This window comes from Lytechinus pictus, chromosome 7, assembly GCF_037042905.1.
Source record: "Lytechinus pictus isolate F3 Inbred chromosome 7, Lp3.0, whole genome shotgun sequence".
Classification (NCBI taxonomy): domain Eukaryota; kingdom Metazoa; phylum Echinodermata; class Echinoidea; order Temnopleuroida; family Toxopneustidae; genus Lytechinus; species Lytechinus pictus.
The window spans coordinates 37,626,850-37,645,627 of NC_087251.1; the positions used below are offsets into that span (position 1 = coordinate 37,626,850).

Here is an 18,778-nt window from a genome sequence, read left to right on the forward strand (position 1 = left end):
CCTGGCCGGACCTGATTTCCCAGTCAAATGACCAATTAACCGTCTTGAATTATTGTACACTTATTAGGAGATTGAAAGGTATTTTTATTTAAGTCTTACCTCGCCTTGAACTACATCTAGAGTAGAGAGTAGAGACGAGTAACTAACTAAGTTAACTTAAACTTTAAAGAAATTATTTAAAGTTAACGTTAGTTCAGCGCTGGTTTTTCTCCGGCTGATTTACCTCGCCATAATTGTTCGCAAATACCACAGTCATAGAATGTCCCTCAATCACATTTCAAGGTCAATATGCCCATTGTCCACCACTTTTACGAATATCGCGATTGGAAATGGCTGTATTTTAGGTTCGATCTCAACGTCGTTTGAATTCTTAGACATTGTTTGCTTAGCCTCGCCTGGAACTACATCTAGAGTAGAGAGTAGAGACAAGTAACTAAGTTAAAGAAATTATTTAAAGTTCAGCGCTGGTTTTTCTCTGGCTGATTTACCTCGCTATAAGGGGTCGCTCACACAGCTTTGTTTTTTAATACAAGACCTGAAGTTTCTGGGACAATTTTTTTTCCGACTTTGGCAGCCATTTTTTATTTAAAAATGGCCGCCAAAGTATGGATACAAATTAGTATTGAAAATGGTATATTGATACACATCTTGTCTTGACAGATTTTTAAAGAACAGGTTTTATCATGATGTTTTCCCCTGTGATTTAGCTTGCTATTATAACACTTTATAAAATCCCACAGAAAGAAACACCAGTAATTCATTTATCTGATAAAAAAATATTAATGAAGTATGTGATATGGTATGTAATGTCAGTTACCAAAAACATGAACTTTTTTTTCTCATTTCCCAGAAAAGAAAATATATTATATGAAACTTAGTAGATTTCCTCCTTAGGTAACACCCTCCCTTCTACACCAAAAGTAAAGATAATCAATTAACAATCAAGCCATAGGGTACCATTAAATATGTGTAACGTCAGTTACCAAGTGGAAAATGTAATGTCAGTTAACGAGATGTAATGTCAGTTACTATGATGAAATGTTGGTTACCAATAGTGAAATGCAAATGTGGTCAATTTTATGGTGAAAAAAAATTGTATAGGACCCTACTTGTTACTTAAGTCTTTCACTTAGTTAAATCACACCAGAAGGAGCTTGCTATTGACTTTTAAAAGGTACATGTATAGTTCACAAGGAATACTATATAAAATTATGAAGGAAGTTGCATTCCCATCGTGCAAAAAATTACTGTGAAATTGTTTTGCATATGTACATGTACTTGCCAAGTACCTAATTGTTTGTATCAGACAAAAAATACATATTTCTTTTTTTTTTGGTTTTCGAGGGGGGGGGGGAGGGGGTACTTTTCCAACCTATTTCCCAAATCTGCAACATTTGATAAAAGCTTAACATTGCGATGAATGGGGGTTTCCAGGGCCCTCTTTTTTTAGTTTCTAGGATTCTTGTGAGTATTGCCGGGCTAAAAGTAAATTCCTGGTTTTTATACCTGTCAGTAGTGTAGATGTGTGATACAATTTTTGTTTTTGGTTTACAAGTATAGATGAAAAGTGAAATTTGACAGTTCTGATCAATGTTGCATGGACCTACTGTGTCTTTTTTCTAATTTACAAATAGCTCTGGGGCCCGTTGCAGAAAGAGTTGCAATCAATCGCAACTCTAAAAATCATGCGCAAGTCCCAAATGCGCGTTGTTGATTGGTCGAAAATCAAGTTGCGCATGATTTTTAGATTTGCGATTGATTGCAACTCTTTCTGCAACGGGCCCCAGTTCAGTTTAGAAGCTGGAGTTTATTATTTTTTTTGACAGCTTTAAAAAAAAATTATAAAAGAGAATGATTAAACAAATTATGAAGAAAATTGAAATCCAACAGATATGAACAAGCATTGCTTGCACTGACCAGAATATAAATCAATAAAACTGCATGGCTGCATGAGATTCGGGGGAGGGGTAGCCTAGGGGAAGAGACCCTTATTCATTTTGTCTTTTTTGAGGTGAGGGGGAGGTTGGAGAAGGAAAAGGTTTAAAAAGTCGATATAAAGTGATGAATATAATGTAAATAGGTGTATAGTCAGAAAAATCCATGTGTACAGTCAATGCAATATTAAATTACTATAGGAATACATGTACATGTAGCTGCCATGACCCCCCACCCCTCCCGAGTAAGTAAAACATACATTTCTTATCTTCTGATGATTTTGAAATGTGAACTATTATGAAACTTTTATGATTATAAAAAGCCTTACATATAAGTACCAAGAAAATTATGCCTTTGAAAATCATATAGCACTGTTAAATGTTAATGTGAAATGTCAGTCACCGACAAGTAATAATAAAATGTTCAAATCAAAGAAAAGGAATGAAGAAAAATATTTTTTTTTTTCATTGAAATGTTCCTAGAAACCCGGGTATACTTCCACATCAAGCTCACTTTAATGTGATACCTTGCACAGAAGATACAATGCAATGATTCCACACATTTGACTTCCATGTGTTATCTCTATGGCAAATTAAGTGTAACGTCAGTTACTAGCATGGTCGTGGAAAAATTATCATAGCCGCCAAAAGACAAAAACAAATTATTTAATATTTTGACACATCTTAACCTAGTAATGAAGGTATATTTACATATTCAATTATTACTCTATCTACTCAGGGACATGAGATATTTCAATTTTACCTAAAATTGCAATGTCAGTTACCGACACATTTTTGCTTGCTGATGCGTAACAAATGTGGTTACATTGAAAAACTTAGTATCAGAGTATACAGCAAGGTTCACTTTATTAACTGTATCAAAAGCAAACTCCCATCATTTGTTGTTTTAGAGATACACACAATGAAAGGTGTGTAAAATTGTGCCGTGTAACGTCAGTTACCGTGAAAATGCCCGTATGTAGAAGAGACACATGTAAAACGAAGATGGATTTCCCTAGGAAATCCATAGTTAGAGGGTGAAATCGGTTTGTAGGGTCAAATTTTATTTATCTATGAACCTTGATGCGCCTACATGTAATGCGTATAAAGGGATAAAAATTATTTCACTATAAATGGTAAAAATTAGACATTTCTTACCAGACTGATCTCCTGTAGATCCCTCGATCCATTTGTCAACAAAGCAAAGACAATAGGCCTGACCCTTGAACCGCTTCGTTATGACGTACATCCGGTTAGCGACGCCGTTTTGAAGAACAATTCATAGAAAAAAAAAATTATTTCACAAATACTAAAATTTAATACGTGATTATAAATAATTTGTATAATACTACTAATTACTTATAATCACGTATTAAATTTTAGATGTGGCTTTAAAAATATGTGTGTGTTACAGAGATGAAATTAAGATGAAATTGATCTTGGAATACCAATTCAAAGAGAATTATCTTGTACAGAGAAAACAAATTTTATCTGAGATAAAATGGATCTCAGAATACCACCCCTTTACACTGGTGGACTGATTGAAAAAAATGCGCATGAAATTCATATTGTTAAGCAATTAAGCAGTTTAAGAACCAAAGGTCCTGAAAATATTTTATAGATTTCAAACAGTAAGGCTAATTAATTGATCTAGTGGGAGTATGTAAGTGAGATCACCATACAGGACTTTTCTGTTTACTTGCTTGAATATTTTGGCCTATGCTTCCACATTTGTTATGACTATTACTACAATTCTTTGCTCCTCGCCCAGGATGGGTCTAACACCAGTCCAGTAGTTATGACTGCAAACGAACTGAATAAATATTGCCGGACCCATACTGCAATGCACCAAGATGTTGATATCATGGGTCAATAAATTAAATTAAGAACATTGAGGAATCCTGCTCAGTAATCTTTTTATTTCCAAAGTCCCAATTCATTGGTTGATTAAAGGTAGAAATTCTAAGTTCTGTGAAATTATTGACATACATTGTAGATATTAAAGGAAATTTAGACCTCTGGTTAATTTTCAAAGTAATAAGTGACAGATATTTTAGGACATTGTAGTTGAGGCTATTGAGGAGCCAGAAAGTATTTGTGATATGCTGTGTGAATGAACAGCCATATTACTTTAATTAGGTACAAAATTCATTGTTGTACATGTACTTGCTTTATAGTCAGAAATGAGGGAGCAGTTGAAGTCTCATACTCTTAGTTTTGAAATAAAAAAATCTTTGTTATGCTTGTTTAGCATGTCTCAATTGTATTCAACTAATTTTTATTGCATTCACATAATTTATGGGCCTCTTTTGGGCACTTCAGGAGCAAATTTGCTTCACGTCCTTTTGTAATTTTTTAAGCTAAAGGGAAAAATGACTGTAGTCACTTCTTGAGAATTTTACTGTCCCTAATTCAGGCTTGGGCTTTGCTCTTTAGTTTTCTCCTTTTGCAGTATAAAACTTTTTTATCCTTGCAATATTTATTTTAATAAGGAAATGATCATGGTAAGGTAATTTGAATTGATGCCAATTTCCTGTACTGCCTATGAGATTAATGTCCATAAGAATAACTTAAATTTAAAAAGAAAAAAAAATCACCAAGAAAAATGTTCAATCAGTAACATAACTGTACAGATTTGAACTTTGGTTTGTAATCTAAACCAGTCAATGAATTATTGCAGTACACTAGGAAATAAGCTGTCATAATGACCACTTTTGTAAGTTAATCCTATTGTTGATCTAGTCTTGGGGAAACCACAGAACACAAAAGGTGCAGTGGAGAGAACTTGCCCTGTTCATCCTCAAGCCAGGGGATCCGTACCACAAATGGACAAGTGAATTCAGTCCTTCCTGTGGTTTACATCATGCTGGGCTATTGTCACCTCATCATAAGACCTAGTTTGTTCTGTCAAGGTCTATTTATATTCGATGTGGACTTGACTCCAATATTACAAAACTGCAGTCTCTTCATACTTGTGTTGGAGCTGAATTCAGGTGCCCTAAGATGGTTCGTCCATCCTTAGTTGTGTGCATTCCCCTGTGGTGAGGTTCTGCTTTACAACATAGATTCAGGTGTGTTTAAAAATGAACCTGTGTGTTGCTACAATGACAACTGCATAGTAGACACAAAGTGTATTTATATATTAAAAAAAATCAAGTATAAAAAACATCAAACATACAAAAAAAAACAAAAAGAAAAGATAGAAAAGAAACAAGCCCAAAACAAATACACACATACATGAAGTTGACCCAGAAGGCGGTGCTGCATCAGCCAGAGTTTGCTCAATCTCAAGATTTTAGCCTGATCGGCTCTCTTTGCGATTAATCTTGAGATTCAAGAAACCCCGTCTCCACCATCGCAAGAAGAGAATTCCTGCTCGAGCGAGGCATCGATGCATTATTGTCTGACGCTGTGAATAAATAATTCTGAGTGCGTCTGCACCTGCGAATTAGCGGAAATAATTTGTTAAATAACACGCTATTTTGCAAATATCCCACGTTGAATTGGGATTGCAATCTCGAGATTAATCCTACGAACTAGCGCGATAATTGCGTCTCCATTACAAATAATCTCAAGATAGTTCAGATCGGGATAATTTGCTGGATCAGAAATAGCGCGCTGATTTGAAAAGTCGGGCTGGTGCAGACGGCCTAGTCCTTTGCCAGGACTGTTCTGCTTTTCAGTTGATCTATAACACAATCCTCGACCTCTACGCCCGAAATGAAAACAGCCCCACGATTCCTACCCTCATCATTGGTGAGGGGCGTGAAAGAGGGGATAGTGCGATCACTGGGGATGGCACAGGGGAGAATGAAGCAAGGGCGGAGAAATAACAAGTACACCGATGTCTAGAATCTAGACTACAGACGGCCCTCAAGAGCCAAATAGTCACTGTCATGTCTTAATATCTGATAGTGTACTGTTACGGCAAAGCCAATGAGAAGTTTTTTTTCTGAATTCTGCAATTGATCATAGTTTCAGGGCTTGTTTTGTGTCTCCTGACGAAATTTGCTATTTTTGTCTTCGAAATCTTTTTTTTCTCTCAACATTTATTTCAGCCCCCGGATTGTTGTGTTATATGATAATGGTAAAATTAAAAAAATATGAAAAATAGATCGAGCTTTGAATTTTAATTCTATGTTTTCTAGGCTTTTATGAAGAGGAAGTACATGTATTATTGTAGTCCACCACTGAATACACTCGAATATAATTGACAAAAAAAAAAGACATTGAATGAAGCATTACTGAAAGTGAAACATTACCATTCCAGGTAATGTTAAGCACTCTGTTTTTCAACAATTAAACATAGGAGCGCCGTGTCATAAGAGGGCTCTTTCCTCTTTTCTGCATGAATTGACATGGAAGTTAGTCATCAAATTAACTATAAAAAAAACCCTCAACCAATTGACCTGAAGTTTCCTGTTGGGTTGTAAAATGGTGTGCAAACTGCAAATGTCCAATTTATTTCTAAAATGTTGTAATGTGAAGTGCCTAGAGTAAACCTGTGTACATGATACTGTAGAGAGGGGAGTAAACATTCTCCTTCCTATATGTCTTCATCATCAAGAAGTTCATGTAGGATAAAACTACTTTTCTCTTTACTCCTACTGCCCAAGGTAAAAATGCTCTTTCAGTCTTTGATAGGGTGTGTACATGATACTGTAGAGAGGGGAGTAAACATTCTCCTCCATAAATGTCTTCATCATCAAGAAGTTCATGTAGGATAAAACTACTTTTCTCTTTACTCCTACTGCCCAAGGTAAAAATACTCTTTCAGTCTTTGATAGGGTGTGTACATGATACTGTAGAGAGGGGAGTAAACATTCTCCTCCATAAATGTCTTCATCATCAAGAAGTTCATGTAAGATAAAACTACATTCCTCTTTACTCCTACTGCCCAAGGAAAAAATACTCTTTCAGTCTTTGATAAGGTGTCATTAAGCGCGCGGGGGAGGGGGGGGGGCACTTCCATTGACGAGTGGATACCATGCACGACCATGGGGTCTCAAAAAGCACCCTAAACACGTATTTTCCATATTCTGAAAATGCACCCCTTAACAAGTATTGGCGTGTGAAACCCTACCCTTAACAAGTATTGGAAACAAAACGGTACCCTTGGCAAGTATTCCCTGAATTGACCCCCTAAACAAGTACATTAATTGTTAAATCACGGACGTCGGTCGCCTTTACCTACATATTGGGCTTATTACGGCCCCATCTCGCGCAAATCAGTCTCTAAACACGTAGTGTTGGGGCAAAAAGTACATCATTTATTAAACTTTTAGTCTTAATTCTTATACCCCCTCAAATTTGACCCTAAACACGATAGCTTTCCTAACGAAATAGATACCCTTTTTTCATTATTTTAGTGTTTTTGACACCCTTATTACGTTACGTACGTATCATGCCCTATCTTGAAAAAGACATCCTTTTTACATGTTTTTTGGTCGCGCACGGTATCCACTCGTAAGTGGCCCCCCCCCCCGGGTCATTAAGTTGGTGCAAAGGACCATTGGTTAAGAAGCACTCTGTAACGAGTGAAAACTTAATTAAAAAAACTTTTGAGGGCTACTTTTTTAGCTGACCGGCCAAATTACATTGGAGTATATATAGAAATTGCAGGGGCTCTTTTTTAGTTTTCCAGGGCTCATGGTGGCATTTTGAGACAAGTTAGCCCAAGCTGCAAGCCACTGTAATTTCATCCCTACTTTGCTATAGGCCTTGTAGTTGCTGATTAATTTTCATTAGATACATGATGCTAATGTATGATGTTAAATCAACTTTGTTCAAGGGATTAACTAACTTTGAGAGCAGAAAATTGCTTCTGATGGAGGGATTGGTAATTCTATACCGCAGATATCTTACATGTATATAAAGATCTAGCTATTCCTGTCTTTCCTAAGTAAAGGATGAGCAGTTGAATCACTTACTCTGATTTTGTATTCTGGTCGATATTATGAATTGCCTTTAAAGGTCAAGTCCACCCCAGGAAAATGCTGACTTGAATAAATAAAGAAAATCAAACTAGCATAGTGCTGAAAATTTCATCAAAATCGGATGTAAAATAAGAAAGTTATGACATTTTAAAGTTTCGCTTATTTTTCACAAAACAGTGATATGCACAACTAGGTGAATCAGTCGATGATGTCCATTACTCACTATTTCTTTTGTTTTTTATTGTTTTAATTATACAATATTTCATTTTTTATAGATTTGACAATACATGTTAGGACCAACTTACATGTAACTGAACCATTTAGTATTAAACAATGCTAATTCCACATGTTCAGGGGGGAATTAATCATTGTATCACTTGACGATGAGGAGAAAATTAGAATATTTCATATTTAATATAATAAAATACAAAAGAAATAGTGAGTGTATGACGTCATCGGTCTCCTCATTTGCATACCAGCCAGGATGTGCATAGAAATGTTTTGTGAAATTAAGCGAAACTTTAAAATGTCATAACTTTCTTATTTTACATCTGATTTGATGAAATTTTCAGTGATATGCTTGTTGGATTTTTCTCTTTTTATTCAAATCAACTTTTTGTTGGGGTGGACTTGTCCTTTAAAATGGTAGTGCAGCATTGTGAAACCTGTTGGCAAGTCTGTGCTTATTGACTTACCAGCTGTTTTTTTTATACAGAGGTACTCCTAACACTAAAATTATTGTTTCATGCATTTAGAACTGACATTTACATTTATTCTTATCTGCAGGTTTTGAAAAAAAAATCTTGAAATCTTGAATGTCGCTCTTAACGTGGATCTTTAAATAAAAATCACACAGAACACGCCTTGAGAGTGATGAAATACTGTTATTCATCTATATAAAATTATATATACACAATGGTACCAGCTAACTATGACTGGCACAGTGTTTTCATATATTAGTTTGTTTTAGATTTTGAAAGCAGATCAATTTACAAGTGAACAATTTTTTTAAACACCTGCATGTTTCACCAGAAAAGCATTTTAAAATAGTGAGTCTAGGCTTTGACTAATGATATTCTGAATCAGTGTTCAACAACGTGACCGTGCAAGCTATGATGTGCTTAGTATCTACTCTATTTATGGACACAGATATTCATTGAGCACTCATATACTGATATGTGCACCTGTGATTTTTTGTTATTTGATGGTTGTTTCTCGGGTATTGTAGTATTCTTTTGTTTAATTTTTTTGAAAGTTTTTTTTTTTAAATTTCATTATTACTATTTTATTTTACAAATCAAATCACAGTACTTTTAAGCAAAATTCATGAATCAAGTTAAAATCATTTTAAGTAGGCCATGTACCCATACATACATCTAAAAACAATAGCAGTTGCATCCAATCAGGCATTTAATGTGTGAGTAAAGTTCAACTGTGGTCTGCAGACCTTCCTCCTCGTACTTGACTAGATGCACCCTACAGGTATATTGACAAAAAGAAATGACTGCAATTAGAAAAAAGAAATAGACAGGAGATAAGTAATATTTATAACCATTATTAAAAACTTACATTTATAAAGCATTTAGGTTAGATGTGTAAGTTAACACTTGCATATTTATAAGTTCCCATATTATTTTTAGAAGCTGGCCAAGGCTCCTTCGCACGTGAACCTACACTGAAAAATAATAATTGTTCATGAGGCTATTAAGTACATGTAACTTTAAGTGAGGTGGGCATGAACTTCGGTTACTTGATTTGTGAACCAATCACTTGACTTTTATTACCAAATTCTTGTTTCTGAATAATGGGTATTGGCCTTCATCTTGTCACTTGACTTAGCCCTAGACCTTTTTCCTTCCTTTCTTCATTGGTTTGGTTAGCAATGCAACAACAGGATTGGCTCAGATTTTTTTGCAGTGCCAGCTAGTACCAGACTATTGGTTGGGCTTAGGCCTTTCTTGGCCTCACAGATGATACAGGACTCAGCAGCAATTTGTCAGTGATCTTGTTAAAAGATTTAAGTTACAAATCAATCTGAAGTTTTGAAGCAGATTGATAAAAACTGATAAAAATCTATATGTTTGGTTTTCGCAATTAGGTATAGTGCATAATGCAGAGTCTGAAGCAGTGAGACTAGATTCACTTCATGTACTGTTGCTGGCTCTTATTTGACACGAAGCCTTTTTTGCCGTCTGGCGTCTAGTCTTCACTCAAGACATGGTTTAGTTAAACTTTAAGTGTCAAATATGAGTCTATGACACCGTTTTTTGAATTATGCTTTCTAAAACTAGTTTACCAGGAAACCAGTTTGGAAGATCGCTTTGCTAGCGTTGCCATTTGATCACACGAAAGTGGTTTTCAAAATCATTTCACGTAAAGCGATCTTGTTGCTATGGAAATGGTGGGTTGACACGTTTCGTGCGAAATTTGAAACCGCAGCGTAGGCATTTTACACCTGTCGTGTGGAGTAGCGTGCTCAAAATGTGCGAAGATCGCTTCCTGAAGAACGGTTTTGTCTTCACGCTAAAACCAGTTTAACGAGGCAAAGCGATCTTGAAAACTATATCGTGAGGTGGTTTTCTGAACCAGTTTGGAAGATCGCTTCCAAGATCGCTTCGACCGTTCTCACTTCACGTTAAACTAGTTCCAGTATTAGTTTTAGGAAGGTAGTGAGAACGGTGTCTATGCTTGCAGACGAGGCACATACTGTCAGAACATGATGTATGCCAGAATGAAAATGCGCATTACACTCATCAAGTTGTCTGTAGATACATGAATATCTCATGAAATTATACTTCCTGTAAGGATTATAAATGTATATCATTTGCATTCTAGTGGTATAGCTTTCATGAATTGAGCTTCATGGTATGTCGTCTGTGTGTTGCTTGCCTTGCAACAGTTGAATAACTTTTCTTTAAACAAGTCAATGAATTCTAAGAGAATAAAAATGCAAGGTAGCAGATTTGTGTTAAGATTTTCTCATTAATTAAATGATTTGCCTCATCGTTATGAAAATTTAGTCACATCTATACTATCATCTAACTGTACATAATTATGCTTCTTTTGTGCATTGAATTTAAAATAGGGTTGCATTTTAATCTCTAAAGTATTTCATTTTTATGACTGCTGATAACATTTAATAAGTCTGAACTGTATATGTGATTATATGATAGTGTTGCAGCTCATGGAAGTCTGAGAAGAAATGAAACATTAATTATTTCTGCAAGATTTATCCGAGTATCCTCTCAAAGCTACAAGTGCTCATCTTGGTTGATAGTTAAGCTCACTGTATGATTCACTTGTGTGTAATCAGTAACAAACGGTCTAGGCTGTCCCTTGTACACAGCCAGCCAGCCAGTCCACATGCATGTTCTTCTTTCTTGCAGCTGGTAATTGCGTACGAGTGACGCGCTCGTTTGTGTGTCACTCTGCAGGACGGGCTGGCAGCTTCCGTGGCAGGAAATCCCACCAGTTTGAGTTAAGGCCACAAAGTTCATTATTTTCTCTGCTGGAGAAATTTCTATTCCTTTGAGAAACCATTTTCTGACCCAAATCAAATATAGGCAATGCACTTGAAGGCTTGTTTTTATTTATTGTATTTGTTTTCCTTGTGTGTTGTGTGTGTGTGTGGGGGGGGGGGTAGTATATTTTATGAATGTGTTTTTCTTTTCATACACTAGTCATTCCTTTTTCTTATACTATCAACTGGCTCCTTGACAAAATTTAGATTAAAAGCAAGCCATTGGCTAAAATGTCCTAAAAAGGATCATACAACACCCATTGAGCTTGTTGTACGCAAATGAAGAGGAGGCTGAAGGTACTACATTTGTATGATTGCATAAAATACCCAATCAAATGGTACCATTGCACGGCTATATACATCCAGTATACCTACATGTACTTGTGAAATACGCACTGCTGCTACAGATGTGCGCTTGAATCACTGCTACCTCGGCATGCTGCTCAGGGATCTTGTTTTTTGCTTACAATAGTTGTGGCCTCATTTTAATGAATGACCGGAGGAAAAAAAAGATTACCATTCACAGTATTCATGTTTTTTTGCAATGGCGAGATTTCGCATTTTGTGACAGACAAACATTATTCAATCCGGCTACCCTTCGTTGAAGAGAGTAGTTTTTTCACCTCATGCCCCATGCCTCTTTGCTCTTTGTATACTTTTAAAGGACAAGTCCACCCAAAGAAAAAGTTGATTTGAATAAAAAGAGAAATCCAACAAGCATAACACTGAAAATTTCATCAAAATCGGATGTAAAATAAGAAAGTTATGACATTTTAAAGTTTTGCTTAATTTCACAAAACATCCCTGTTGGTATGCAAATGAGGGGACTGATGACATCACTCACTCACTACTTCTTTTGTATTTCATTATATGAAATATTCAAATTTTCTCATTTTCATGTGAAACAAAGTTCTATTTCTCCCTGAACATGTGGAATTACCAATGTTTAACATTTTATGGTTCAGTCAAGTTGGTCCCTTTGGTCAAATCTGTAAAAATTGAAATATTGTATAATTAAAAAAATAAAAAACAAAAGAAATATTGAGTGATGGACATCAGCGACTCTGTCATTTGCATGTGACTAAATTGTGCATATAACTATTATGTGAAAAATAAGCAAAAGTTTAAAATGTCATAACTTACTTATTTTACTTCCGATTTTGATGAAATTTTCACCATTATACTAGTCTGATTTTTCTCTATTGATTCAAATCAAAATTTTCCTGGGGTGGACTTGACCTTTGAAAAAGGAATAGGTTATTATCTGTTTGTTAGGTCTGATTGTTTTAGAACAAGGAGAAAAAAAGAAAAAATATAAACATGGGCACTAACAATTGTTACGTGAAAGCATTTGATTCATGTGTAACTTTCCAAAGATTGTACTGCTGTTTGATTGATGCTCACACTCATATTCATTAGCATCTTAATCTCAATCAGGATCTATGAAATCATATTATCTTGTGTGCAAAGTTCTTACGATATGATAATCATTTGAGGGCGGAAAAGGGGCTTAAACATGAATTGTAAATTATTGTACCTCTTTATTTATCAATAAATTGTCAATAATAGACATGGAGGATTGAAAATTCAGATTATCTGGGGCTGCTTTTATTTTAATACGTAGAAAATTGAACTGGAATATGAAGAAGTATAGGGTGTTACTCCTTGTTTTCATTTTTATGAGTTGTGGAGGAAAGCAAATGAGACAAAAGTTTCAGCTTCCCAGGAATATTTTTTCGTATAAATGAAGCAAGTTTCTGGCTATTAATATATTTGAATAAAAAATGTTTCCATTATGAATGATGAATTTTATTCAAAGTATTACAATTTTCTTCTGTTCTCTTGACAGTGTTGTCACGATGGCGACAGGGAGCCACCTTGCAGTCAATCTGCAAGAGTTGGAGATGCTAAAACGTGAGATGCCTCAACAGATCCCGGCAGGGGTGCAGCGGAGCACCTCTTTGGACAGCATGCCACCCCCAGCCCAGCCAGCACCCGTGGCAAACAATACCGATCGCCTACAGCAGCAGCCACAACCATCCCTGGCTGGTATACCAGAATTACACAACTCCTTGTCGTCTCCTCCTCAAGCGTGCCCTGTACAGAGAAGCCGTAGTTTACCCCTCCTAGATGCCAGCCAGGAAATACCTGCTGAAATTCTAGCACAACTGGCCGAAAGAGAAAACGAACAGATGGTAGTCAATGATGTTGGACAGCACTCTCTTCAGCGGCAACAGCAGCAGCAACAACAAGATGCACAAGAACCACAACCTGCACCTCAGCAACCACATCAACAGCACAACCTTAACAGTAGAATCAGCGATAGCACAAGTACATGCAACTCCATTAGTATCAGTAACATTGTGTCCAACAGCAGTAATGTGAATAACGTACCATTTTCAGACTATATGCAGGCATCTCAGTATAGACTTCTCACACAATCTCAGCTACAGCAAGCAACTCACCTACAGGAAAACTCACAGCCCCTAAATCTAAGCCAGACAGCGGAGGTTAGACAGATTCTTAGTCAGGGCCTACCCTCCCATATCCCGAGGGTTGCTAACTTTGGTGGACGTCATGTCCAAGTTGGAAGAGATGATCTTCCACTTGACTGGTCCAACTTCCAACAGGCAGCAAGATACGGTATTCGTCCAAGTGAGCCACGTCTAGGATTTCCACCAGCTATGTTGCCTCCTGCCATTGGCCAAATGCCTCCTACATTTAATCCAGCTTTTTCTGGAAGAGGGATTGATTCGTATGGAGTAGGGGCAAGTGCTGAAGGTATCCGTTATAGCATGCCAAGTGCTATGAACCCCAATCTTCAGAAGCCTCATATGCCATTGTCAGTTTTTGCCCGGCAGCATGCCTTTATTAAGGAAGAAGTTGGCCGTCAGTCTCCTAAGGATGCAACTCGATTGCTGCACGTTCCGATGGACCATGTTGAAAACAACAACGATAAGTCTTCGCCTAACATCCAGGCTATGTCAGATGGCTCAACGAGTAACATAGCTGAGAAAAACATGATGCCCTTGTCAGTGAGTGTATCCGTCGCATTTTCAGAACCTAGTCAGGACAGCCCCTCGTTCTCGCAACAGAGCAATAGTCCTGCACTTCTTAAACCTGCAGCTGATCAGACGCTCAGCATGATTAACTATCATGAGGATCATCTCCTGTCCGACACTGGGCTCATGTCCAATAGCCCGGTTCCTAGCTCGCTGGATGAGAACTTTCTCAACAGCAACATGATCATCGGCACCAACTCGGCTGCCAGATTGAGTGATGCGACCAATCTGACAGGGCTAGATTCTAACCCACCCAGTGTGAAGATGGAAGGGTTTGACTTGTTTGAAGGCAGTGGGGACGTTGATGAACAGAACTATATCACCGATTCCATCTCACCTCAGTCTTTGAGTATGGAAGACTCTAATCAGGGACTACCTCATGGCATGCAACAAGGTCATGGGAATCCAAGGCCTCTCAGTCAGTCTAGTATGTCTGCAGCTCACGCTAGAGGTAAGCAAAAATAATATTATTAGTGATGCTAGAATTAAAAAATAAAAAATAAATATTGAATCACAATTTAAGACAATGAGTCAGTACATGGCTGGGATGGCTTGTATTAGTGTTATCACAATTCTGTTTGTTTGAAAATCACTGGTTTTTCTTTTTTTTCTGCTCAAGATGCATTATGCATCTAAAAATAATATAATACAAGCATCAGTGTTTTACAATTGTGAATGGGTTCATGATTACAGATCTCTCAATTTAATTCAGTGCGAAAGATGCACATTTCTCAAATGGGAGTGGATAAATGGTACCATGAATGACAACATGCACCATTTGTTTTATGTAATGACTGTTCTGTAGTATACAAATGATGCATAATTGATAGTGAGTTAAGGTGATGCAGCAAAAATATTCATAATGGTGCAGCAAGCACTAAGGCATTAGCCAAATGGTCTTGTACAACAAGTGTTGTAAATATTTTGGATGCCTGCATCACCAATAATTGTGTAAACCAACTGGTGCATTATTTGTTTTATAATACAGGTTGAAAATGTGACAGCAGAAAAATTGTGTAGATAACCACAAGAAATGTAGAGTCAACCAGCCATTTGCTTTCTTGTGTGATCCACATCACATTTGAAGTCAGCTTTAATTGAAATAAATTTATGTGTACATTTATGCACATCAACAATGTCCTTGCCATACTAAAGAAGGTTGGAAAGGGCTAAACTCTGTATACTTTTCAGGAAAAAAATATGTGATGATTTAAAAAACTGACATGTGACGTATTTAATCATTTAATTGATTGTATTGATGTTTACATGAAATCTGTTGAAAAAAATAATTGACATGGATACCATGAATATGATATTGCAATAGCATAGCCTATTTATATATGAAAGGCACAGATTGATCTTATTCAGACATTTGTTGTATTCAGAGGATTTTTTCAGCAAAGCTCGCTTTATTCTCCAGAATTCATAAAGGGAATTTGAATGTGTCCGTAAAGGTGCATGACTGGGCAAGCTGGATGCAGTGTGCAGTCCCAGAAATGTTTGATGTTTCATCAGTTTAGTCACGGTTGAGAGAGTGCTATTGGGGGCACTCAATTTGTGGCGGGATCTAGCATAATGAGTGCATCTGTAACGCAAGATGTGCATGGCTACTTCAGGAGCACATCTTGTCTGCTCTCGTGTGCCTAGGGAAAGTCCAGGGTAATATTGATCGGGAGAGTGGTGGAGAGAGAAAGCAAAGGGGAAGGAGACGAGAGGGAGAGAGTGGTGAAGAGAGAAAGCGGAGGGAGAGTGTGGTGGAGAGAGAAAGCGAAGGGTAAGGAGAGTGGAGTGAGAGAGGAGAGTGGTCGAGAGAGAAAGGTAATGGGCAGGAGAGGAAGGGAGAGAGAGGCAGAGAGTGTCGGATAAATAAGCGAAGAGAAGGGGAAGGAGACGGAAAGGAAGAGAGAGGAGTGACTGGAGGACCACATAGATACATTAAATGTGAAGCCCATAGAAAGGTTGATACAGTGCATTGCTTATGTTGGTGGATGCTACTTTCCCCTCATTGCTCAACTTGTTTAGTATAGTAAAGGCTAGAACATGACTTTTCATTGGTAGAAGAAACTTGTGATAGGCTTTAGAAAGTAGGTTGTGCAGAATCAAGGTACTACAGATATATTTTTCTAATTTTGAAACAGAAAAAGTAAAAAACAGAATATGGAGCCAAAACTGATTCTGATTATGTGATTTTAAACAGAAAAATTGATGTTTATCAATAAGTTGTATCAGGATTTAAATAAAATCAAACATTTGAAAAACAAACTGTATTTTCATTTTACTGTTATTTACAAAATTATTGTTTTCTATAATTTCTCTGTGTAATGGAAAGTCAACGTTGTTTTAGACTTTTTTTTTATTGTAAAAGACCCAATAAGAAAATTAAACACTTGTTTGCATTTAGTTTTATTTTTTTAAGACAAAATAGAAAAGTGATCACCTATTTTGTATTTCTTTTCCTGTTTTTGTTTTTGAGTCGACAAAATATAAAATTAATCACCTTTTCTGATTTTCTCCTGTTTTTGTTGTTGTTGTTGCCAGGCCTGTATTATACAGGTTGCATGTACAGTAATACCCGGTACATAGGCCTTTAACTTGTATACAGCCCTACCTGTTATACCTACATGTCCTAGAAATGGATGGGTTCCTGTACAAAGCCAATAAACAACTAAATTCAGTTGGCGACAGGTTAAGGGAAGTTAGTATCTTTACACAGGATTCAAAGTCAATCCCTTTTCCAGTTTCTGTTGTTATTACTTTTGCAAACCTTAAGGTTAGACAGGAATCGTCAGAGCTTTGAAATTTAAACGACCATTCATGCATCGATAGAAAATTCATATCTCAATATGTACACCATACATGGAAGAATTCTTCTGGTATGCGCAGCTCTCCATGCAAAAAAAAAAAACATCCACAAGGCAGTAGGCCCTATTATGCATTGTGCGTGGCAAATGGTCCAGGTGAAAATTAATATAATATGACACTTTCTGGGCCTACTCTTTAAAGGACAAGTCCACCCCAACAAAAAGTTGATTTGAATAAAAAGAGAAAAATCCAAAAAGCGTAACACTGAAAATTTCATTGAAATCGGATGTATAATAAGAAAGTTATGACTTTTTAAAGTTTCGCTTAATTTCACAAAACATTTCTATTCACATCCTGGTCGGTATGCAAATGAGGAGACTTATGACGTCATCCACTCACTATTTCTTTTGTACTTTATTATGTGAAATATGAAATATTCTAATTTTCTCCTCATTGTCAAGTGAAACAACGATTAATTCCTCCCTGAACATATGGAGTAAGCATTGTTTGATACTATATGTGTCAGTCAAGTTGGTCCTTGTTGTCAAATCTGTAAAAAATAAAAATTGTATAATTCGAACAATAAAAAACAAATGAAATAGTGAGTGATGGACATCATCGACTGATTCATTGCATATCACTGTTTTGTGAAAAATAAGCGAAACTTTAAAATTCCATAACTTTCTTATTTTACATCCGATTTTGATGAAATTTTCAGCTTTATGCTAGTTTGATTTTTCTCTATTTATTCAAATCAACATTTTTCTGGGGTGGACTTGACCTTTAAGCTCACCAGCCAAACTTTGCTTCATTGTATTACAGTTTAGATTGAACCCTATGGCAATTTCAGGGGCTTTTTTTTAATTCTCCAAGGCTCTTGGGGTGAATTTGGGGGTGAATTAACCATGAGCCCCTGTTTAATTTGTCATGGGCAAACCTCGATGATTCTTTGCTTTAACAAATTTTAAAAAAAGATATTGATTATTCACTAGATCTAAATTCTGTTATAAATATCAAAGCATTTATGTAGCTCTCCTACTGCTGAAGCTTATCTCCAGAGTTGAAATCTAGTTTTGGTTGCAAAAATAATTTTGGTCTGATTCTGATATAGTCTCAAATTATCCACCTTGATTTTTTTTTTTTACACATTTGACATCTGATATTTATGCCCATGATTTCTGTTGAATTTCAGGGTAAACTTTACATTTTATTTTCTTTGATATATACAGTGTATAAATCATTAACGTCACCTTTGACCTACTAATATTCACTCTTGTGGGACAAGTAACTGGTGGTTACATGTATCTGTACATTTTTTCAGCCATGTGAATTTGGGATTTTATGTACCCTGGTCAAGAGATAAAAACAACAATGCTTCATTACCAAGGGATGTTAAAAATCTCAGCATCTTAGTTTAACTTTTAAAATTGCCAAGGGACGTTTCAGCATTTCAGTTTTGCTTTTAAATATTGCCAATGCTACTGAATACAGTAAATTCTAATGAAAACTGCCCCTTGGGCCTAC

At 36.3% G+C, this 18,778-nt stretch overlaps 1 protein-coding gene across 1 annotated transcript; it reads left to right on the top strand.

Moving 5' to 3' along the window:
- Positions 1-4,757: 4,757 nt before the first annotated feature.
- Positions 4,758-17,339, top strand: LOC129264430 (uncharacterized). Its single transcript, XM_054902309.2, has 2 exons — positions 4,758-5,005; positions 13,240-17,339. The coding sequence occupies exon 2, from the start codon at positions 13,250-13,252 to the stop codon at positions 14,915-14,917; it is 1,668 nt and encodes a 555-aa protein (XP_054758284.1). The 5' UTR covers positions 4,758-5,005; positions 13,240-13,249; the 3' UTR covers positions 14,918-17,339.
- Positions 17,340-18,778: the final 1,439 nt, after the last annotated feature.

What these genes read in the sequence shown, in the direction of transcription:
- LOC129264430 (XM_054902309.2), top strand. Translation starts at nt 13,250, where the DNA reads ATGGCGACAGGGAGCCACCTTGCAGTCAATCTGCAAGAGTTGGAGATG.